Below are 23,214 nucleotides of genomic sequence, written 5' to 3'. Positions count from 1 at the left end.
TGGCCTGTTCCAGGGTTGTAGTTGTGATGCTAGGAAATTCATTTGTATCAGACTTTTCACAGGTGGGCACTAATGCATGTTCTTCATTTTCTGAGTGCCTGACATGAGACCCTGGGTCTGATTTGCAGAAGTGCCAAGCACTCTCAGCTGCAAATGAATTCAAAGGGAGCTGTGCTTTGAATTTATAAAGTCTTGTATAATATTATGTGTGCTGAAATATCACGTCCTAGTCATCTCAAGTTGGGCACTCAAAATTAGTGGAAACTTTTAATCTTAATCTCTCTGTGCCTCAGTACCCCATCTGTAAAATGGGAATAATATCCCCTCCTTGCACACGGGTGCGGTGAAAATTGTTTGTGAAGCACTCAGATGCTATTGTGATAGGCGCCATAGAAAAGCCCATGAGGAGATTAGAGTTGGGTTTGACTAGCGTGCAGCAGATAAGGCATAGGGCCACATGTTGAACGATGAGAAAACAAAATATTGAATAGCTTCTCATTAAATGAGCACCATCCATCTTGTGCACTGAATGAAGCAGGGATCCTGTATGTCATAATTAGGGCTGTTGATTAATCGCAGTTAACTCACACGATTAACTCAAAAAAAAAAATCATGATTAATCGCACTGTTAAACAATATGTTTAACAATATGTTAAACAATTGAAATTTATTAAATATTTTGGATTTTTCTACATTTTCAAATATATCAATTTCAATTACCACTCAGAATACGAAATGTACAGTATTCACTTTATTATTTTTATTACAAATATTTGCGTTGTAAAAATGATAAACAAAAGAAATCGTATTTTTCAGTTCACCTCATACAAGTTCTGTAGTGCAATCTCTTTATCATGAAAGTGCAACTTACAAATGTAGGTTTTTTTTGTTACATAACTGCACTCAAAACAAAACAATTAAAACTTTAACAATGTAAAACTTTAGAGCCTACAAGTGCACTCAGTCCTACTTGTCCAGCCAATCTCTAAGACAAACAAGTTTGTTTACATTTACGGGAGATAATGCTGCCCACTTCTTAATTACTTTTAACCTGAAAGTGAGAACAGGCGTTCGCATGGCACTGTTGTAGCTGTTGTTGCAAGATATTTATGTGCCAGAGGCACTAAAGTTTCATATGCCCTTCATGCTTTGGCTATTGTTTCAGAGAACATGCTTCCATGCTGATGACACTCGTTTAAAAAAAAAAGTGTGTTAATTAAATTTGTGACTGAACTCTTTGGGGAGAATTGTATGTCTCCTGTTCTGTTTTACCCACTTTCTGCCATATATTTCATGTTATAGCAGTCTTGGATGATGACCCAGCACGTGTTGTTCGTTTTAAGAACACTTTTACTGCAAATTTGACAAAATGCAAAGATACCAATGTGAAATTTCTAAAGATCGCTACAGCAGTCGACCCAAGATTTAAGAATCTGAAGTGCCTTCCAAAATCTGAGAGGGACGAGGCGTGGTGCATGCTTTCAGCAATCTTAAAAGAGCAACACTCTGATGCGGAAACTACAGAACCCAAACCACAAAAAAGAAAATCAACCTTCTGCATCTGAGTCAGATGATGAAAATGAACAAGTGTCGGTCCACACTACTTTGGATCGTTAATGAGCAGAACCCGTCATCAGCATGGACGCATATCCTCTGTAATGGTGGTTGAAGCATCAAGAGACATACGAATCTTTACTGCATCTGGCACATAAGTATCTTGTGATGCCAACTACAACGCCTGTTCTCACTTTCAGGTGACGTAATTAAGAAGTGATCAGCCTTATCTCCCGTAAATGTAAACAAACTTGTTTGTCTGAGCAATTGGCTGAACAAGAAGTCGGACTGAGTGGATGTGTAGGCCGTAAAGTTTTACATTGTTTTGTTTTTTAATGTAATTTTTTTTGTACATAATTCTACGTTTGTAAGTTCAACTTTCATGATAGAGATTGCACTACAGTACTTGTATTAGGTGAATTGAAAAATACTATTTCTTTTGTTTTTTTACAGTGCAAATGTTTGTAATAAAAAATAAATATAAAGTGAGCACTGTGTTGTAATTGAAATCAATATATTTGAAAGTGTAGAAAACATCCAATAATATTTAAATAAATGGTATTCTATTATTGTTTAACAGGGCGATTAATCGCAATTAAAATTTTAATCGCTTGACAGCCCTAGTCATTATGTAATTGAAATCTGTGTCATAATGTAAATACACACGGAGTCTGACCTCAAATCTGGCATTTCCTGATTTCTGAGTGCTTGACTTTGCAACATTAATAATTTTCTTTTAACATAGTTTTTATATGCAATATATGTATAAAATCTCTGTACATCCTTCTTGTTTGTTAAATGATCCTCTTTTACATAGCATTGTATAAGCTTCCTGCGGGTACGGGGATCTATGCCAATGGATCTGATTTTCAGGATTGGGCCTAAAAAGGGTGTTTTTGCTCTGAATTGTTTGCTGGAGTTTGGAGCTAAAAGCTACATTTAGCGTATGATGTGCCAGGTTTGTAGAGTATAAGTAGGGATGCAGATAATTTTCATAGGCAAAATATGATGCAGCCAGAAGAGTTCTAGACATTTAGAGCCTGATTTTCAAACCAGCACCAAACTATAAAATGACTACGGTTATACAAACACAGAAAATTGAGCTTGCCCAAATGGCCAGTTGTAATTGACCATTTGCAACATGCAAATACATCACTTGTGTATGCAGTCATGATGGCTGCACATATCCATGAGGCACGTATCCACAACTTTGAAAACCTCACCCTGAGAGCACGACATCGTACAGTGCGGCATTTAATAATGTTTCTCCCTCTTCATTTGTTGCCCTGTCCAAGGTGGTGGTTGACTTCTCTTCCCCTAACATTGCCAAAGAGATGCATGTTGGTCACCTGCGCTCGACTATTATTGGAGACAGCATGTGCCGTCTGTTTGAGTTTGTGGGCTATGATGTTCTGAGGTGAGCACTGCTGGACTCGGGACACAAGTTTGTTCATCTCTATTTATACAAGTGCACCAATGATGCCTGTCTGTATGTTCTAGCCACCCTTGGTATAACTTAAAAATACATCATAACTAATACCCTGAGTGTAGAAGCACAATTCGGTATTACCCTCCCACCCCAGCAAGCCATGTGACTGAAAAGCTCTAATCACCCTTCCCCACCAACAATGTTCGGCCTGTTTTAGTTCTGATTTCTCGTATGATGCATAATTTTGTTTTGCACTCTCTAATTGTTGTCCAGGTTAAACCATTTAGGAGATTGGGGCACCCAGTTTGGAATGCTCATTGCTCACCTCCAAGATAAATTTCCAGATTTCCTGACTGTTTCACCCCCCATTGGGGATCTCCAAGCTTTTTACAAGGTATTTTAGCTAATATATCCACTTGTTCTCCTCTTACTTTTAAACGAAGCAATAATTCAGAACTGTTGTGAATGATCAGTATAACATTGTTGAAACAAAATGAATTTTAACTGGGTTTGTTAAAGAAGTAAAGAATTGCTTGTTGTAGTTAATGAAATACAGGTATCTGGACTCAGGAACTGTATTCTGCTTTAATAAAAGTAATTTGTTACCCTGTCCATTAAACCACACTGCTTTCCTTCCACCAAATAAAAAATTGCTTTAAAGTGTCAGAAATACTGTTTTGCATAGGAGAGAAAATACTTTTTCTTACGTATGGTTTTTAACCTAGGAATCCAAGCGGAGATTTGACACAGAGGAAGAATTTAAGAAGCGAGCCTATCAGTGTGTGGTCCTACTACAGAGCAAAAATCCAGACTTCATTAAAGCATGGAAACTGATCTGCGATGTATCTCGGAAAGGTAACCGTTAAAATTAGTGTCTCTTTCTTTAAACCAGTGTTTGTTTTAAGTGGATCATTTTATGTTGATCTGAGATACAAGTTGTTCTTTGGAAATCAATAAAATTCGTTGGGATAAAAAAGAGCAATATGGCTGAGGAAGGTTTGTGCCATAGAACTCCACCATACGTATCAGAGCAGGATGCAGAATTCATTTAAAATGAATACAGCCGCACTTGAAAATCCTAGGATTCTCAGATTTGCCCCAAACAGCATTATGGGTGTTGCCCTTAATACTCTCTGGAAGAGTGGTTTTGAAGACTTAGCACCAATGACATTAGCACCAATGTAGAGTGATGTCTAAGTATTATGCTGATTGATGCTTAACAAATGTCTAATATTAGTAACAATCGATCATTTCCAAACAAAATGTCTGACCCTCATTCTTTCGTGCACCTCTGTTTAACGACCTGTGTTTCAGAAGCAGACAAAGAGAGAAATCCTTCATCTCTTTCTGACTGCTTGTTGAAGTGTTTATGCTTTTACTGGATAGTATAGTATTGTTGTGGCCTGTTTTATTTATTAAATGTTACTTACCTCTGTAATATGGCATTCTGTCCAGTATTGAAGGTTTTGCTACATTGCCTTAATATCTGAATACTTCCCAGTCACTGATGAATTCAGCCCCCCCCCCCCCCCCCCCCCGAGGTAAGGAAGTTCTGTAACTCCATTTTACAGATGGGACGTGAGGCACAGAAAACAAGTGACATGCCCATGGTCACAGATTGCAAGAGAGCTGGAATTGAACCCAGATCTCTTGGTTCCCAGGCTAAAGGCTTAGCCTCAGGATCATCTTTCCTCTCATTTCAGTCATATTTTAAGGGGCCTATTTGCTTCGAGTCTTAAACACAGTCAAAATCTTGTACGTGTTATTTTTTTACAGTTCTCTCTGTTTTCTCTACTCAGAGTTCCAAAAAATCTATGACTGCTTGGACATTAAACTAATAGAGAGAGGGGAATCATACTACCAAGATAAGATGACCGATATTGTGCAAGAATTTGAAGAAAGAGGTAACATGTTCCTTAACATTGTCAAAAAAATCAACAATTGTCCAGTCACTTTTTTTTTTTCCAGTTTGAGAGAGAGTTAATTGCTACTAGTTCATTTAGAGACACTTTCAAGATTGATGTTCCCCAGATTAGACACTGCCTTTCATCCTCTCTTGTCCTTCCCATGTCTCCATATATATTTGACTAGAAAATGCTCTCCTGCTGAGGGGCACAGGCTATTATTCTTGTTTTTGTCATTCAGAAAGGTCTGGGAATTTGGGGCCCTGATGCAAAAATGCATTAGGAGTGTGTTGGGTCTATATCGGGAATTACCAGGAGCTAGAATGTGACATTACAAATATTTATGTTCGATACAGTTAAGCTAGTCAAGTAACACTGTAACATCGAGATGCACCAGCACCTTAGCTTGGTCCTAATTAGTGGGGGGCAATTCTTTCCATAGTAAAACTTCCAAGGGCCTACTCCAGCCAGGCTGGGGTCCTGTGACACAAAAAACATAGTGAAGTGACAGACACACTCAGTTCCCATTGACTTTATTATTGTCATGAATGAAAATGGGGCACAAACAATTTACAGGCTCCCTCTCCTAAAGATTGCCTTTGCAGATTTCTCCCTGGTCTTAGCAATACTTAATCTCTATCCATCCATAGGCCCCAGATAGCCACACTTATAGCTTACTTTTGAAAACCACTGTGTTATTGATCGCTATTGGTTTCCACATGCTGCCTCTTTTGGGGTGTTTTTTCCCTTCAAATCTCTCACTTCCCAAACACCCTCTTCACTGTTGCACTAGTACATCAGGATACCAACTTACAATGGTTTTAAAATCAAGCTAGAACTCTCTTAATAATAGCCTATTATTTCACCAGCAAAACTAGATTTGTGTAAATCTATGCTCTCTTTGCAAATTATGATTGGTGGTGTGTATTTGTTTTTAAGAAATCAAGCATTTAATGTGACCTGCACAAAATGGGTAGAGTTGTCTTTCAAGAATGTGAATAGATGGGAGCAACTGGTTTTCACAAGATTTAGAGCAGTGTTTCCCAAACTTGGGATACCGCTTGTGTAGGGAAAGCCCATGGCGGGCCTGGCTGGTTTGTTTACCTGCCGCGTCCGCAGGTTCGGCCGATCGCGGCTCCCACTGGCGTCCCAAGTTTGGGAAACACTGCTTTAGAGCATTATCGCTTCTTACATGTAGCATCTAACAGTGTGCATATTTCTTCAAATCTCTCCTGAATGCTTACCCTCAAATGACCTCTTTCCCTAGGATTTGTACAGATGGATGACGGGCGGAAGATTGTGTTTGTCCCAGGATGCTCTGTTCCTTTAACAATCATGAAGTCAGATGGAGGTTTCACATATGATACATCTGACTTAGCTGCTCTTAAGCAAAGGCTATTTGAGGAAAAGGCTGATATCATTGTTTATGTGGTGGATAGTGGGCAGGTGAGTACCCAGACCTCTGCTTTGTTGTTCAGTTAGTCACTAGATACTGCACTAGCCTAGAGGACAGGGGCTAGAAGGTGTTACCGCATGATGGCTATTTATTGGCCTTTATGTGAAATTATTTGGTAGTTACCGTCCAGTTCCTGATGGGCTGTGGGCCAATTACAAAATTCGCCACCACAGTTTAGACTCGTGGCGAGCTCAGCAGAGCCCAAGGATTTAACACTCAGGGAAACTAAACCATCTGCACATCTAGTTCAGTGCTGAGTCTGAATGGCTGGAGAGAGTGATAAATCTGCACTGTCACTGCTCATGCATGGCCTTATCTGTGGAGTCTCCAGCATGTCAGTTGAGTACGTTTCACCAGCATTTACATTCACTTAAATGGGAACTGTAAAATGTAGGCAGTGGTGATGTACTTGTCATACTCTCTTATACCGAGAATTGGGGAGGGATCTTTAAAAGTATCAGGCATTGATACTTTCTGAAAATCAGAATAGTCTGTAGAAACTCATGACAGGGGTGGTTCATCATTACAAGTGTCCTGTGCAATGAGTCTAAAGGTGATCAGTTAAAGGAAGCTTTCTTTTTCCTTGTAATAGCACTCTTGGTACTAAAGCATTTTACAATATTTATACCAGACTCTCAATGAGAAAAAGACAATTAGAAAATGCAGCTGACAACTGCTTTTTATTTTCCTATTCCTTTGCAGTCAGTGCACTTGCAGACAGTATTCGCAGCAGGTCAGATGATTGGCTGGTATGACCCTGCCGTGACCAGAGTAGTCCATGCTGCATTTGGAGTGGTACTGGGAGAAGATAAGTAAGTTAAATGAATCGCTCATTTCATGGTACATGTAATGGATGCTGTGATTATACTTTGTCAGGCTGTCTCAGCATCAGACAACACAAAAAGAAAAGAAGTCCAATCATATTGCAGTTTTCAGGGTCAGATTCCAGTAGACCCTGAAATATGTTTGAGACATATTCTTGTATGAGGACCTAAAATTCAAATATCACACAAGTACTTGCACTTTGAAAATTTGCTTTACATGTTGACATCTAAAATAATGAAACAACAAAGTTCACTTATTAATGATTTTTTTGCATGTTTGCTGTGACTGTCATTCCATATATTCTGATACTATTCTATAAAAGTGCACTATTTTTCTGGAATCTAAACAGATCAAGTTTTTGGGGTGTTTTTTTTAAAGCCACCTCTCTTTCCATCCCAAATGAACTAGCTCTGCCCTGTTTTCATTTGAGAAAATTATATCTTAAAAAAAACAAACAGATTTCTTGTAAATGAAGTTCATGTATATCTAAATTAACATTGCAAACCAATGTTTCATTATTTGTTGGTAAAGTAACTGCAAAATAAGAAATCTGAATTTATTTTCCATAAGAAAAATATTTTATATATTACCCTGGCTCAATCATACTGGCTAGATTGTGGGTTTAGATTGCATATTGTTTGACAAGATTATTCTATCTACTCCATAGCAAATGTGTTTATAGCTTGTGTTTCTGTTTTGGTAATTGGGAACACCTTAACCACAGAATTGTCCTGTAGGATTCTCTCTGTGAAGGGGATATATAGCTAATTCAGCATTTTTTTACAATCCTGTTTTATCCTTTTGCTACAAATAGAAGTATATGTGGCAGTGGCCCACAAGAGTCACAAACTAATTCCAGTATGGCTTGAAATTCTGTCTGTTTTTCGCAGCTTCACATTGCAGTATTGTGACTCTGTGTCACAAGGAACATATCACATAGCATGTTCAAGTGTTGTACTGTGGGTCGGTGCAATTCCACTCTAAGCTATATCCTCTGTCTCCCTCTTTCTGGTTGGTAAAGGGATGGTTTTTCATTTCTCCTTCACTTCCGCCATCTTCCTTGGGCTGCATGGATATTGAAAGGGATCCCAATGCCCCTATCTCTAGGCCAGTTACTTAGTACTCCATCTCAAGCTCCTTTTCTTCTCTTAGGTGATACTGCAATCAGACCTATGCATTCTGCAAGAGCTACATGTAGCTGAGAGTCCACACGCTGTCTCCTTGCTGTTGCATTTCACTATTAAAATAGGGGGAAATATTTTGAGCTGTTTTCCTGACAATTGTTTTTGCTCTGATGGTACAGGAAAACTGTCCTACACATATGACTGACATCCTGACCAGCCAATTGTAAACCTTCTTTTTCTCCAATTAGTTTTATTACAGTTCCCATCCGCCCTTATAGGTGCACCAGTTAGATGCCTGTTTGATATGTTTAACTCCGGGGCGGAGGCCATTGGAATGTGCAGCTGACTCTATTAAGACTATGGAGAAATGTGGGCCACCCAAGTAATTGTAAGATTTAGTTCTGCAGAGGCTTGTATATAGTGCTGATTGTGACCCTTGGGGGTTCTATAGAGCCAAGCAGGATTTTTGTCTATGTGCTTTCAGGAAAAAGTTCAAAACTCGTTCAGGGGATACAGTGCGGCTCATTGAGCTACTGGAAGAGGGGCTGAAACGATCAATGGACAAACTGAAGGACAAAGAGCGTGACAAGGTAATTGTGATGGCTGACTTTCCTTCTTGGAAACCAGTATGTGGTGAGCTTCATCATGTACTGGCTGCTTCTGTATAATGGATCCAAGGGGAATATATACAGAGCAAGACTTTCCCCTCCATCACATAGCTCACTTGGCTTATTTTCAGTGTCACCATTCTACTGCATGTTGTGATTAGCAAGCAGCTGTTTTACGGCCTGGAATTGTTCTTGACACCAGTAGGAGAGGCTCTCCACCTCTTAAATTTCCCTGCAGTGTGGAGTAGACACTGATGCCAATTCCTAATGGATTTAATGCAATTCTGGGTTAATTTGAGCTGGCAGGATTGCACTGCAGGCAAAGCCTCAGCACTGGCTGGACATTGTAGTTTTGAAACATACAGTGTCCGGGGGCTTGTCTGCATGGGGAAGTTAGTGGGCAGGAAGCTAAGGTGCGAATTGGAAGCACGCTAGCTACTCTGCACGTACTCCCGGTGGGGACATGCTGAATGCCCTCGGGCAGTTTAGCTTAATGCACTTCTCAAATGCCTTACGCTACTGTGCAAGAAGGCTCCCTTAGTGCACAGTAAAAGGGTCCACATGTGGGCACTAGGTACTCCGCACTATCTACTGTCGGCTTTTTCCCTTTGGAATATTTATTGCACAGTTGGATCCAGGAGAATAAATTAGGATGTTAAAGCTTCCAGTGCTTGAAGCATTGACTGTAATCATCCCCACACCGCTCCTTGCTCTGCCTGAAGCCGGTGCAGAATGCTGAGCAACCTGCTCTTCGGGAACAGCTCGGAATCTGAGTTGTCGGAGACTGTCGCAGCATGGTGCCAGGAGCCTTTTGGGAGAGCAGGGATCTTTAATAGGGGAAAAGGGTGAGATATGAGTAAGGTTTAGAAGGGGGCAGGGTGTGAGATGAGTAGGAGAGGCAGAGCCAGCAAACAGGCAGTTGAGGATGATAAGCAACTCCAGGACTTGATCCTGTTGTTTGGGACAGAAATTCTCTTGCCAGCAATAAGTGGGGGAGGTTAGTTAGGTGAGGAGATGTCACAGGCCATAGAAGAGCAGGAGCAAAGATCGATACATTAAAAATTAAAATGAACGTTAAGTCCACTAGGAACCCATCTTAGCACTCGCAGAGCTGCTATACCAGTGTCAGCAGTGGCCAACTGGTGGAAACAATTTAAAAAAAAAAGTTGGAGCAAGTCATGTTCCTTGTTTGAGTGAGAGAAGTTCCTGCATTGTTAAATCTCCACTGTATGCTGGTGAGATGCAATGGAGGAACAGCTGATTTCTTAAAGGTCCAGCAGGTGGTGGTAGAATACAGGGGGTAGCCGTGTTAGTCTGTATCCACAAAAACAACAAAGAGTCCAGTGGCACCTTAAAGACTAACAGATTTATTTGGGCATAAGCTTTCGTGGGTAAAAAACCTTGTTGTTTTTTTGGTAGAACCAGGGCTTTGGAGCGGAGTCCGGAGCTGGAGCGCGGACCAGTAGGTTTTTGCCTGGAGCCGGAGCGGAGCAATTAAAAAATTTGATTGCTCCAAATCCCTGGTTACAACAGCCTCAACATAGCTTCAAAAATGTATAGCACAGCAGTTTGCTCTTGTGTAGCCTTCAACTGTGTTGCCTCGTTACATACTGTATTCCACTATGTGAGGTGATCTAATTTTGAAGAGAACCTCATTTTCTGGAACACAAGTCAGAACTTTCAGACCACTCTGTTATGCTGATGGGGGAAGAAGGATGCCCTTTAGAATTTAGGAGAGCATGCTAAACTGTTCCTAAACCTCTCTGAGGTCAATCAGACAGTGGGGCAGAATACTAATTTACAGTTACATGGCATTTTTTGCCTTCCAAAGCACTTTACCAGCAATGCAACTTCACCACTAATTAGGTGGGGGGCCACAACCAGCTGACATTTTGGTTAAAGGCACTGGGTGCAACCACTAATTTTGCTGTCCATGCACACACGACAGGGCCTCAGTTTCAAGTATCACAGGAACAACACCTGCATGGGACTTCTTTGGCAGCAGGAAGTATTGTGCTGATCCTGCTGTGTTTCCAGATAATCTAGGTGTCCACCTTATAGTAAGCCTTGATGAAATAGAAAATTCACTTAAGGGATAAGGACATTTAGCTGAACAGTCAGTGCTTTGAAATGGGTTCTTACTAGTTAATTTCCCTCTGGAAAAAGCAGTCAAAGCCCATGAGTTGACCGTGTTTCCCCCCAGCATGTTACTTGGCTGGTGCCTCTAGAATATTTCCTGCTGAGGCCTTTCCGTTTCTCTGGGTTTGTGGTGAAGCAAATGCTGTGTAGGGGACAGAATGGTTACAACTTGGTTTTTCTTTTTTCTTTTTGGTCTTCCATAGGTTCTAACTGAAGAAGAACTGAAGGCTGCCCAGACATCAGTTGCTTTTGGCTGCATTAAATATGCTGACCTCTCCCATAACAGGATGAATGATTACATCTTTTCTTTTGATAAAATGTTGGATGATAGAGGAAATACAGCTGCTTACTTGCTCTATGCCTTCACTCGAATCAGGTAGCGCAAGAGTATTTTGGTTGCTTTAAGACCTAGCTTAAAATGAATTGCCCTTTAGATTGCAAAAAGTATAATACACCTCTACCTCGATATAATGCTGTCCTTGGGAGCCAAAAAATCTTACCGCGTTATAGGTGAAACTGCATTATATTGAACTTGCTTTGATCCACCGGAGTGCGCAGCCCCGTTCCCCCCTCCCCCCAGCTCCACCCCCGGAGCACTGCTTTACGGCGTTATATCCGAATTCGTATTATATCGGGTGGCGTTATATCGAGGTAGTGCGGTGTATGTCTATGCCATCTTTTATTAACTAAAAATAACAGAATTCCTGGGGAAATCTCAGTTGTGGTCTCCTTTGCTCAAAAAAAAAATATTATTTGTGTTTGGGGCCTTAAGCCTGTTTCATTTTGTTTCCTGAGCTGCTTGCCCTGATGATATCTTTAAATGCCAAAGGAGGAGTCTAGCTGGACCCCTCTGAAAAGCTCTGCCTTGTTTAGTGTAAAATATCTACCATGCTTCATAACAGCTTAGCCTGAATTCTGTGCTGGGCTGAAACTTCATCTCCCTTGGTAAATCTGTTATCAGTATTATCAGGTGGTGCATGCTGTGATCTAGGCCCCATATGTTCCGAGAGGGCATGGAAGTGGAACTCCTTCTTGGCCAGTCACTGCAGGCTGTCCTGCCAGCTGGAGGGAGAGCATATCTAATTTTTCTAGCAGTGTGGCCATTGTCTTGTTTTCTGCCTTCATGTCTCGATGGAGCCTACTTAGTGAACATGGTCAACTTCCTCCCTCAGAAGGGGCAGGTCTCTTTTCGGTACACATGCTCCAGCAATGTGTGGAGAAGTTTTCCAGGCAGGCATCTCTGAGTGACATTACAGGGTAGAGCTCTCTCCCAAATGAATATTTGAATAGGTTTATTAATAATTACATAGCCCACTCTCACAAGGGAACTGGGCACCACCACCTCTTTTGGGTACCTGTCCCTGCTTCCCTCTCCCATCTGTTACTGCTTTCCCTCTTTTTTTCCACTGCCTCCACATATACTTGAGCCCCCAGGCTTCTTCCCACATCAGTCCCTGGTCACCTTTAAGCTTCTCATCCACTGTTCCTCTTGAATGTGTGTCTAGCCCCTTGCTGCTTCCATGCACTAATGCCTCCACCCAGTGCATGCCTCCTGCATTAATTGCCTATGTTCTTGCAATGTACTGAATATTTTTCTATGCAGTTCAGGCCGTTTTCTAATATCCGATTAAGTTACCACTCCGTAGCTAGATCATTCAAATCAGAACCCCTTTGCTTTCGGCCCTTCAATCCTGTTGTAAAATTCCATACATAAGCATAACCAATGCTGGGCTGGTTTTTTTTTGTCAGATCTATAGCACGTCTGGCCAACATTGATGAAGAGATGCTGCAGAAGGCAGCTAGAGAAACAAAGATATTACTGGACCACGAAAAGGAGTGGAAACTGGGCAAGTGCATTCTGAGATTCCCTGAGATTCTGCAGAAGATTTTGGATGATCTCTTATTACACACACTCTGTGACTACCTCTATGAGCTGGCCACCACCTTCACAGAGTTCTACGATAACTGTTACTGTGTGGAAAAAGACAGACAAACTGGTGAGTGCATCCCTTAAACTTGCTTACAACGAACACATCTCTGTGAGGTTGTAATTGGAGAATTCTAATGATACAATTGATCAGGTTTGCACCAGATTCCAAACTGAAAGGTCATAATAATATCCAGGAGTGGGGAGTCTTAATTTTGTGTTAAGGATGCTGCTACTACAGTAATTCTTGGTTCCATGGTAACTAATGCACAAGCATGTCAAGGCAGCTTTTTGTTGTTGTTTCTGCAGAGCTACTGCTAATAGTAAATAATATCTAGTTTTTATGACAAGTGATTTTTATAAACAAGTGCATGTCTTGGCCTATTCAAAAAATAGAGCTATTGCCGTGTTTGAAGGAGTGCTGTCTGTGGCCCACATTGACTGCTCTTTCCCTGCTTTATAGAAGACTCAACAGTTCCCATTTATATTTAAAAAAGAAATTCATCATATATGTAAAAGCAACCTACAAGTGCTCAGAATAAGTTTAGTTTTCCAAGTGCTAGCACACGTAACAAAACTTTCTCAAGTAGAGAAAAAAGTGAGCATTAGTGATCATCTCTCGTGAAAAATGCTACTTGCTGTACCTCCTGGGTGTATTAAATAGTGCATTTTTACCAGTCCCTTTTAGTGTAATGGAAGCCACATAATTCTAACCGCACTACATCATGGAAACAGGACAAATGCCGTGACTGTAATGTCTAATTTGTGAAGCTTCCTGACCATCTAATTCAAGCTTGCACTATTTTTCTTTCTTCTTCAGGAACGATAGTGAAGGTGAACATGTGGAGAATGTTGCTGTGTGAAGCAACAGCTGCCGTCATGGCCAAAGGGTTTGACATCCTGGGCATCAAACCAGTCCAGAAGATGTAACTACTTCTGCACTTGGACCTCTTGTATTTTACTAAACTAGTTTTCTTAGCTGTCATAGGAGTCTTATTCAAAACCTACTTTAAAAATAAAAGTGCTAACATTGTGTGGATTGAACTTGTGTATGCTGCCCTGTATGTGGGTGGCATATTGTCAGTGTGACTCTTTAAAGGATATGAAACTCTTACACACAGATGCCTGAATTTATATATCGCACGCTGAATAGGTACTCAAAAAACAAGGTCAAGAATGCATCAGTAGTGTAACCTGGAAGAGAGACAAAGAGAGAGAACAGAGCTGACAAGTGTTTGAGGGCTGCACCTTTATTAGAGGTGCTTTGTCCAAGCTATTACAATCTGAGTATTGCAACCAAAAGTATTTACAGAAAAGGAACAAAACTGAGTAAATACAAATCTGAGGAAAGTGGTTAAATTCTTATGCATATTAACATTCCAGACTTTCAAAATATACAAAGCTATAGTACCCGAGGCTGCCCTGTGCACACTGTTGCATAGCCTCATTTAAGTGTTTTTCAATAGCTTAAGCTTAATTCTTTTGAAAGATGCAGTTGTAGACACACCAGTTAGATCAGTGATACTCAGATCGCCAGGAGTGCAGGAGACAAAGAGCCATAGTATGTGAAATCATTGTTTCATTTACTGTATATTCATATTTAAACAGTATGAGGGGAAATATTTAGTTTTTATTTATATTATTCTCACAGAAAAAAGGCCTGACCAAATATTCTTATTTTATCAACTACAATTAAATCACACTTTTAATATCATGAGCTACAAAGAACCACAGGGGAGACAGAGATTTAGCTTATTTTAAGTTCAGTTGAAGCGGTGCCTGTTTTGTATCTAGTACTATTGAGCTTAAGTAGTTTCACCTATCGCTTGTCTTATTCTCACTTATCAGCACCTAGAAAGAAGACAGTTGAAACACTGTTTCTAATACTTATGTAGGGTACAGGAATGTGGCAAAGCCTCCATAAATTACTAGCAGTTGGCACATCTATGTTCTGCATCTGCAGCTGTGCCACTGATGTCTAAGGGTTGTTTTTTTTAACTATTGTAAACTAGAAATAGATTAAATAAAGCACCTGCTTATACTGCAGCATAGCATACATCCAGCCAAACAAAAAGTTTCCTCTCAGGGCATTTAAAATCATTAGCTGCTATTGCACAATACTAACCTCTCTCACTTTTCATTGTAAGCATGGTACACTGGACTTTTTAAAAAAAATTGCTCTGTAATATGTAAGCTTTACAATCACTTGCTGTACCTGTTACAAAATTCAGTATAGCATCCCTGACCATATATTGCTATATATTTTTACATGCATTGTCATTGTTTGTGCTTACATCTAAATGTTTAAGTACTTAAGATGTCCGGGTTGCTTAGTATTTTTTAGAAAGCTGCATTAGCATTTAGAATAGGATGCAGTGTACCGGAGGTAGATTGAGACCCAAAGTAGTGCAAAATTATCTCCAAGCCTGGCTCCAGGTTTAGCTGTGTGACTTGTTAGCAGAGCTTTTACATTTTAAATCGCCAGCTCAGGAAAACTTGTCACCACCTATATTTCCAGTGCTGCAATAAAGTTAATCTGGCAGCATTACTATGAGCATGTGGGGCCTAGCGTCTAGTTTTCAGTGGGGTTTAAGAGCAAAATGGTAAAGTAGCATTATTGTGGGTGCTGGTAAGTCTGCTAACGTGCTCTCTCTCCAAAGAATGGCTATACTGCGTCAGCCCAGTGGTCCATCGACCCCAGCAGCCTGTCTTCTGCCACTGCCCAGTGCTTCAGAGGGACTGAATAGAACAAGCAAGCATTGAGTGATCCATCTCTAACACTCAGCTTGTGGCAAAAAGAGGCTAGGGAACATGCCACTGATGGACCTATTCTCCATGAACGTAGCTTGTTCTTCCTTTGAACCCTGTTAGCATTGTTTTGGCCATCACAACGTAAGTTCCATAGGTTGACGCTGAGTCATGGGACGAATAACTTGCTTTTCTTTGTTTTAAACCTGCTGCCTATTAATTTCATTGAGGGCCCCCTACTTTTTGTGTTATATGCAGGAACACTTCCCTTTTGCCACACCATTCACGGTTTCATAGATTTTTATCCTATGTGCCTTGTAGCTGTCTGTTTTCTATACTGAACAGTCCCACTCTTTTTAATCTCTCCTCCTAGGAAACTGTTCCATACCCCTAATTCTTTTTGTTGCCTTGCTCTGTACCTGTCCCTTTCTTTGCAATGGGGTGACCAGCCCTGCATGCAGTATTCAAGATGTGGGCATGCCATAAATTGATATAGTGGCATTATCTATTCCTTGCCTCGTGATGCCTAACATTGAAAACAGTGACCAATCCATCCAAGGTCTTTTTCTGGAGTGGTAACAGCTAATGTTGTATGTATAGATGGGCTTATGTTTCCCAATGTGCATTACTTTGAATTTCATCTTCCATTTTTGTTGTGGAGATCAGTAAGAACCTTTGTACTGCTTCACTGCCACCTCATTGCTCATGTTGGAATGGTCCCCAGACAGATCCCTGGGGCACACCACTCTTTACCTTGCTCCCTTCTGAAAATTAGCCATCTATTCCTACCTTTGGTTCTGTGTTTTAACCTGTTACTGATCCATGAGTGGCCCTTCCCTCTTATCCCATGACTCTCTTAGGATTTTTTTGGTAAAGGACCTTGCTCAAGTATTTTATCAACTGGCTTACCTTCAAAGAATTTCAGTAGATTGGGGAGGTATGATTTCCTGTTACAAAAGCCCTGTTGACTCTTCTGTAACATCTTGTGTTTATCTTTGCGTCTGCTAATTCTGTTCTTTACTATAATTTCACTCAGTTTGCCTGGTACTAAACTTAGTCTTATGAGCCTGTAGTTGCCTGGATCACCACTGCAGCCTTTAAAAAAAAATGGGTGTCATAGTAGCTAGCCTCTAGTCAGCTAGTACAGAAGTTGATTGAAGTAGGTTACGTATTACCCATAGCACTTTCCTATTTGAGTTCCTTCACAACTCACTCTTTGCTGAATGCCTTCTGCTGACCGATTACTGTTTAATTTATCACTTTGTTCCATAAACCTCCTCTATTGCCGCCTCAATCTGGGACAGTTTGCATTGTCACCTAAAACTAATACAGTAGCTCACATCCTCTGCAGTAAAGGCAGAGTCAAAGAATTCACTTAGCTTCTTGACAATAGCCTGCTCTTGCTTGAGTGCTCATTTAACACCTTGGTCCTCCAACTTTCCTGATTCTGCTGTTCTCAAACTTATTTTTGCTTTGTGTCTTGTTCTTCAATTTCTTCTTTTGACTTGCCCGAGTTTATGCGCCTGTCTGTTCTCTTCATTAGGATTTGACTTCCAATTTTTAATTTTTTTTTTTTTTTTTTTTTTTTGCTTTTACCACTTTTACTTTGTTGGTCCTCTTACTATGTTTTTTTCATTTGGGATCTCAATTATGGTGTATTTAAAAGATTTCCATACCATTTGCACACATTTCACTGGTGTGGCTGTTCCTTTTAATTTAGAGTGAACTAGCTTCCTTTTATGGAATTCCCTTTTCTAAAATTAAATGCTACTACAGTGGGCTTCTGTGTGTCCCCTCCTACCCTCTCCCCCATGTTGTTAAATTTATATTATGGTTGCTATCAGCAAGTCTTTCAGCAATATTCACCTCTTTGCCACACATGCTCAATTTAGGACTAAATCAACATTTGCTTCTCCCCTTCTGGGTTCCAGAACTAGCTGCTCCATGAAGCAGTTTTTTGACACCACAAATTATTGTCTTTGTTTCCCAGCCTGAGGTGACCTGTACCCAGTCAAATTGGGGATAGTTAAAATCTTCCATTATTACTCAGTTTTCTATTTTTATAATCTTTCTCCCAAACCATTTCACAATCACCATCTTGGACAGGTACGAGGTAAGAATATAGCAGTAGGAATATTTTATTATTGAAGCATAGAATTTTTAGCCAGAGAAAGTCTGTTACAATTTGATTCATTTAAGATTTTTTTATTGTATTTGCCCTTATTCTTTCTTTCACATGTACCAGCAGTAGGCCCTGCTCCATCAGCACTACCTCATCTCTCGTTCCTATATATTGTGTACCTTCCTCTTACTGTGTCTCATTGATTGTCATCCTTCCACCACAGTGCTGTGATGTCTATTATATCATTATCCTCATTCAATACCACACACTTATCTTAGTATTTACACGTACAGCATTTTGATACAAGCAGTCACTTTTTAGCTGTCAGTTATTATGGGATGTAATTAAGTGGAACTCTCTTTCATTTGACTGTCTCTTCAGTTCCTACCTGTGCTTTACCGCTCTAGTTATGTTCAACCACACTAGCTCAGAGGTATTGACTACTACGCTGTCCGGATATCCCAGCTCTTATGTAGCACTAAGAAATCTATTGGTGATACACTGTTCAGAACTTCTACTTGCTGTTGATAAGACACTGATAACATTCACACCACCATGAGTGTAAGGATGTAACATTGCTACTTTGCATGGCATACACCTAAGCAACTCTAAATCACACCTGCAACTATGAATGAGGTCCAAGACATCATAAATCAAGGACAAGTTAGTTTTACAAGAACACTTCCCCCACAGCTGTATAAAACATTTACCCCTAGGAGTAGCACCTTAATTATCTGTGTACACACACTTTTTGGTTTTCATGATGAGCAGCTTATTAAAGGTACATAAGGAATGTTTAACCATGACTGGAGTTCAGAAGACAAGCACAATGCCTACGATTGAGCTCAAGTGACATAAGTTGCAGGTTAAATGCAGAACCTGGTTTTTGATAGTCCATTCACATAATTTCTGCTTAGAAGTTAGCTTGGTTAGGTTGACTTATGGCCGTTATTTAACAATTGAAATGTATTCCTAAAGCTTCACCATGGTAAAAGTAGGCAACGTTCTCAAATGCAGGAACTCTACCCATCACATTAAACAACCACCCCCACCAGATTTGGTTTTTTATTATGTAAAAAGGAAGTATCAAGAGAGTTAACAACACATGCTAAAGTATTTAGCTCCCTCTAGTAAAAGGCATCGGTTTTCAGGCCTATTTTCAACTGTAAAGAGGTTAAAATTAACTTCACATCTCCACCACCTTATTCAATAAAAAGAAAATTCAAGAGACATAATACTCTAGAATGCATAAAAGTCTACATCTTATAAAATACTTAATGCGTATTTGGAAAAATACCATATTTTTAGTTTAATAACTTACTTTATAACTATAATTTTGAACCAGCATATTTTGTCTTTCCTGGATGTAACAATTGCATTTTATAATTTCGTATATATACATACACACATTTGACCTTTTAGCTATCTCTGTGCAGCCAGTTCAAGAACAGCTTCCTGAAACTGGAAAAAGAAAAAAAAGCAGCTTTATAACATTACTATTTTACATTACATTATAGGCCATTACAAATTACTTCTTGGTTTATTAGTTTTAAAATATAGGCAAGTCTATTGAGTCTATAGCTTTTAAAATGATAGCAGAGGAGCAGTTCATGCCTCCGCACCAGTCTCTGTTTAGAACCAGGTGCTTTAGGTTTTCATTTCCTTTGTGTCATTCCTGAGAGGTTTGAAGGAGTCTTTTATCCTCATCAGTTCTGCAGCACACATATGACCAAAAACTCTGTTGTACCATTCTGTTGTTCGTCCCCTGTAAACCAAGAAGTCGATATATTAGCAGCCCTTAAAATAAGGGTCTCAAACACGCGGCCTGGCCCGCCAAGCTCCCTGTGGCCCCCCCGCCTAACCGTGGGATTGCCCCCTGTGGCGTTGTGAGCCCCAGCCCGCTATCTGAAGCGGCTGGCAGCACACCCCTTCGGGCCGGGGGAGGGGAGGGTGGTAGGGGAAAGGAGGCAGAGGGCTCCTGCATTGCCGCCTTCCAGGCACCACCCCCTGCAGCGCCCATTGGCCGGGAACAGGGAACCACGGCCAATGGGAGCTTCGTGGGAGGTACCTAGAGGAGCAGCACATGCACAGAACCCGGAGCCCCCTCCAGGAGCTGCAGGGACACGGTTCCAGCTGCTTCCTGGAACGGAGCGGGATGGGGCCGGGGGCCAGGGCAGGCGGACAGGGAGCCGCTCTAGGTAAGCGGCGCCGGACTGGAGCTTGCACCCTGCACCCCAATTCCCTGCCCTGAGCCCCCTGCCACATCCCACACCCCTCCTGCACCTCAACCCCCTGCCCTGAGCCCCCTGCCGCATCCCACACCCCTCCTGCACTCCCTGCCCTGAGCCCCCGCCACACCCTGCACCCTTTCTGCACCCCCTGGGGGCAGCGTTGGGGTGGGAAGAGGTGGAGCAGGGGCAGGGCCTAATGGAAAGGGTGGCGTGGGTGCGGGGCCAAAGGCAGAGAGTGGGGGTGTCAGTGATGCGGCCCTCGGTTCAATGCACTAGTCCTCATGTGGCCCTCATGGTCATTTGAGTTTGAGACCCCTGCCTTAAAAAGATATTTTAACAGGACTAAGCACTTCATTTTCTTCTTTCTGTCCACTACCTTCTTAATTTGTAAGCACATACATGCCTAATTATTATTAGTACTGCAGTAGTGCCTACATGCCCCCACCCTCACGGTGTGTGTGTACATACAAAAGGCCAACTCCTCCTTGTAAGATAGTTTGGCTAGGTCTGGGAAAGAGAAGGGTTTAATGCAAAAATGCACTAATTCCAGTGGAGAAACAGTGGAAGAGGTTCATTTTCTTATCACACCTAGGTTATAGTAGAATTTTTGACTGGTCACCTTGGTGTTGGCGATTAATGACATTTTGCTAACTGCTGCAAATCTCTTCCCAATGGGTGTTGGGGGCACATCCATCAAACCTTCCAAATTAGCCATTGCAGCCATTTCCCAGAGTCCCACTTGTTTTTCTGTTCAGTGACACTGGTGACTATTTCGCAGCTTGATGCAGACTGTTTAGTCAAAGTGGTGCCACTTTACTTGGGACTCTCGCCCCTTTGGGTTTTGGTTAATTGAAACAAAATGTAGCAATTCAAGTCCATTGGACATTTCACAGTGAACTCAAAGTTGGCTCACATTTCTGGGAGCTTTCCAGAGCTCAGACAGGAAGTGAGTCATGCCCAGAGGTAAAGCACACATGAAAAAGAGAGATTACAGTATAACACGGTGTCTCAAATGTTTTTAAAATTGAGACATGCAATTTAAAGCTGACCCTTCCGTCTCCCAGCAAGACCATCCCTTACAGAATAAGTCACATCTCTTGGCAGCATTGAGGTTATTAGAATTCACTGTTCTTGGGCAGAATATGTTGTGTATGAGTGAAATCTAACTTTCCTCCAACATCATAGATCTCCTCCAACTCTCTTCCACCAGCTTATTTATTTTGAAACACCATGGAGAAAAAAATCCCTCTACATATAATACCCCATTTGCCTGCCTTTGAGTAAACTGTGTGCTATGTCCCCCTCTACAGGTCCGGAGCAAGGCATATCCTGCAGAATAACTACTCTGTGCATGATTGAAGCTCCCATTTTACCAAAGGTTTTGCATGTGCCCCAAGATTTTACAATATTGGGGGTTAACTTGTACCTGTTTGTTTGTTCTAGGGAGACAGAGTAACAAGAGTCATCTTGGTTTCTAGAAATCTAGCTAACATGCAGCCCCCATCGTCATTCACGAGAACGGCTTCACCAGCAGAGAATGTGAAGCAATCATCTTTCCCAGCTTCTAGATATTCAGCATTGGATTATACCAGTTGATTGGCGTTTTCTACCTCTCTCCCCGTAAACTCACACAGATCATTGCAGCCACAAATAGGGCAGCTATTATAAATAGCTCTCTAACAGCACACAATAACACTGTGCGACAGCTTCAGACAGGGTGTGATGAATAGTTCTAGTACTCACTGTGTTTGAGGCAATTAATATAAAATTCATAGTCAAAAAAATCTCAGTAAAAGATTATGTGGGATTTTAAATACCATCTGTCCCAATGCCAAAATAGCTTTGTTGTCGATACTCTGGGGGTCAGAATACTTCTCTACAGTGAGCACAAACTCAAACCTGTAGTAGACAACCCACTTGGCAAAGACATCTTTGCAGATACACAAAATAAATCAACGGGCACTTCTTATCCAAAGACTTCAAAGTGTTTTTACACAGGTGAGGAAGTAGCATTATCCTCATTTCACAAGGGGGAACTTTTACAAGGAAGAGAGATTAAGTGGTTTGCCCTAGATCATCCAGCAAGTTAGTGGCAGACCCAGGAATCTACCCAGACTCCAGTCTTGTGCCCTCTCCACTTGAGTGCCAAGGATTATTTTATGTTAATTTCCTCTATGTTACTGTAGAATACATGTGACAGAACATATTGGTGGCTGGAAAGCTGTGCTCAGGACCCAGCAGCACCATAGGGCTAAGGTAAAGAAGCATAAACTAAAATGATACCTCGTGTCTGTCCGGCAGACGTGAGTCACTTTGGATTTCTGGGAGCCAACTGGTTCTATGAGATACTGACACAAAAGGACATGGGCCAAAATCCCATGCAGAGTAGCTCCTTCACTGTCAACTGAGGTAGCTGCCAAAATACAGGTGCCACTTTGGGGATCAGTCCTCCAAGTCCTAGAACAAAGAAGGGCATTTTTAGGATGTTTCACACAGATGTTTTTACATGGCTGGACAATCTGATGTTCTGCCTGTGGCATAAAGCAATATTCTGATGGGCAGAGACCAAATCAGTTAATGCATGACATGAATAAAAATCTTTTCCATGCCTCAATCCATATGGAGGAAGCTTACAAATCCTGCCATAAACGACCTATTATTTGTGTTGCACTAGCACCTACAGGTCATGGATGAGGGTTCCTTTGTCCTAGGCACTGTTCAAATGCATAATAAAGACAGCCCCTGCCTGGAACAGTTTACAATCCATATAGAAGAGACATATGGAGGAGCTAACTAAGCCCTTGTCTACACTACACACTTATGTCAGTATAACTACATTGCTCAGTTTGGAAAATCCACACCTCTGAGCTACATAGTTATAACTGGCCTAACCCACTGTATAGACAGCGCTATGTTGATGGGAGGGTTCCTGTCAACATAACTACCGCCTCTCTGGGAGGTGGATTACGTATGCCGACAGGAAAAGCGTAGGCAGCATCTTCACTAAGTGCTACAGCTGCACTGGGGCTACGCTGTAAGTGTAGACAAGCACTAAGGGTCCCAATGCTGCAACCAGATTCCTGCCCCCACAAGACACCACATTGCACATGAGCACAACGATCTGCTCAAGTGGATCCAGGGGCCTAA

General features: G+C 41.2%; 2 protein-coding genes across 18 annotated transcripts in view; one reads left to right on the top strand and one right to left on the bottom strand.

Annotated features, from left to right (window-relative positions):
- RARS1 (arginyl-tRNA synthetase 1) overlaps positions 1–13,996 on the top strand; it is a 34,173-nt gene extending 20,177 nt beyond the window's left edge. For all 3 annotated transcript variants that reach the window (XM_005295709.4, XM_065554880.1, XM_065554879.1), the window contains 10 exons: positions 2,850–2,971; positions 3,257–3,377; positions 3,709–3,838; positions 4,783–4,887; positions 6,155–6,333; positions 7,046–7,155; positions 8,777–8,882; positions 11,243–11,415; positions 12,789–13,036; positions 13,787–13,996. In XM_005295709.4, the coding sequence (XP_005295766.2) occupies positions 2,850–2,971; positions 3,257–3,377; positions 3,709–3,838; positions 4,783–4,887; positions 6,155–6,333; positions 7,046–7,155; positions 8,777–8,882; positions 11,243–11,415; positions 12,789–13,036; positions 13,787–13,896 (1,404 nt within the window). In that variant the 3' untranslated portion in view covers positions 13,897–13,996. The remainder of the gene's footprint in view (positions 1–2,849; positions 2,972–3,256; positions 3,378–3,708; positions 3,839–4,782; positions 4,888–6,154; positions 6,334–7,045; positions 7,156–8,776; positions 8,883–11,242; positions 11,416–12,788; positions 13,037–13,786) is intronic.
- Positions 13,997–17,271: 3,275 nt separating this feature from the next.
- LOC101935180 (rho GTPase-activating protein 7-like) overlaps positions 17,272–23,214 on the bottom strand; it is a 199,034-nt gene continuing 193,091 nt past the window's right edge. For all 15 annotated transcript variants that reach the window (XM_065554868.1, XM_065554867.1, XM_008179583.4 and 12 more), the window contains 2 exons: positions 22,351–22,524; positions 17,272–19,601 (listed from right to left, as the gene is read on the bottom strand). In XM_065554868.1, the coding sequence (XP_065410940.1) occupies positions 19,484–19,601; positions 22,351–22,524 (292 nt within the window). In that variant the 3' untranslated portion in view covers positions 17,272–19,483. The remainder of the gene's footprint in view (positions 19,602–22,350; positions 22,525–23,214) is intronic.

This window comes from Chrysemys picta, chromosome 8, assembly GCF_011386835.1.
Source record: "Chrysemys picta bellii isolate R12L10 chromosome 8, ASM1138683v2, whole genome shotgun sequence".
Taxonomy (NCBI): domain Eukaryota; kingdom Metazoa; phylum Chordata; order Testudines; family Emydidae; genus Chrysemys; species Chrysemys picta.
The sequence above is the reverse complement of the archived record's forward strand: the minus strand, read 5'-3'. Positions and strand labels throughout refer to the sequence as shown.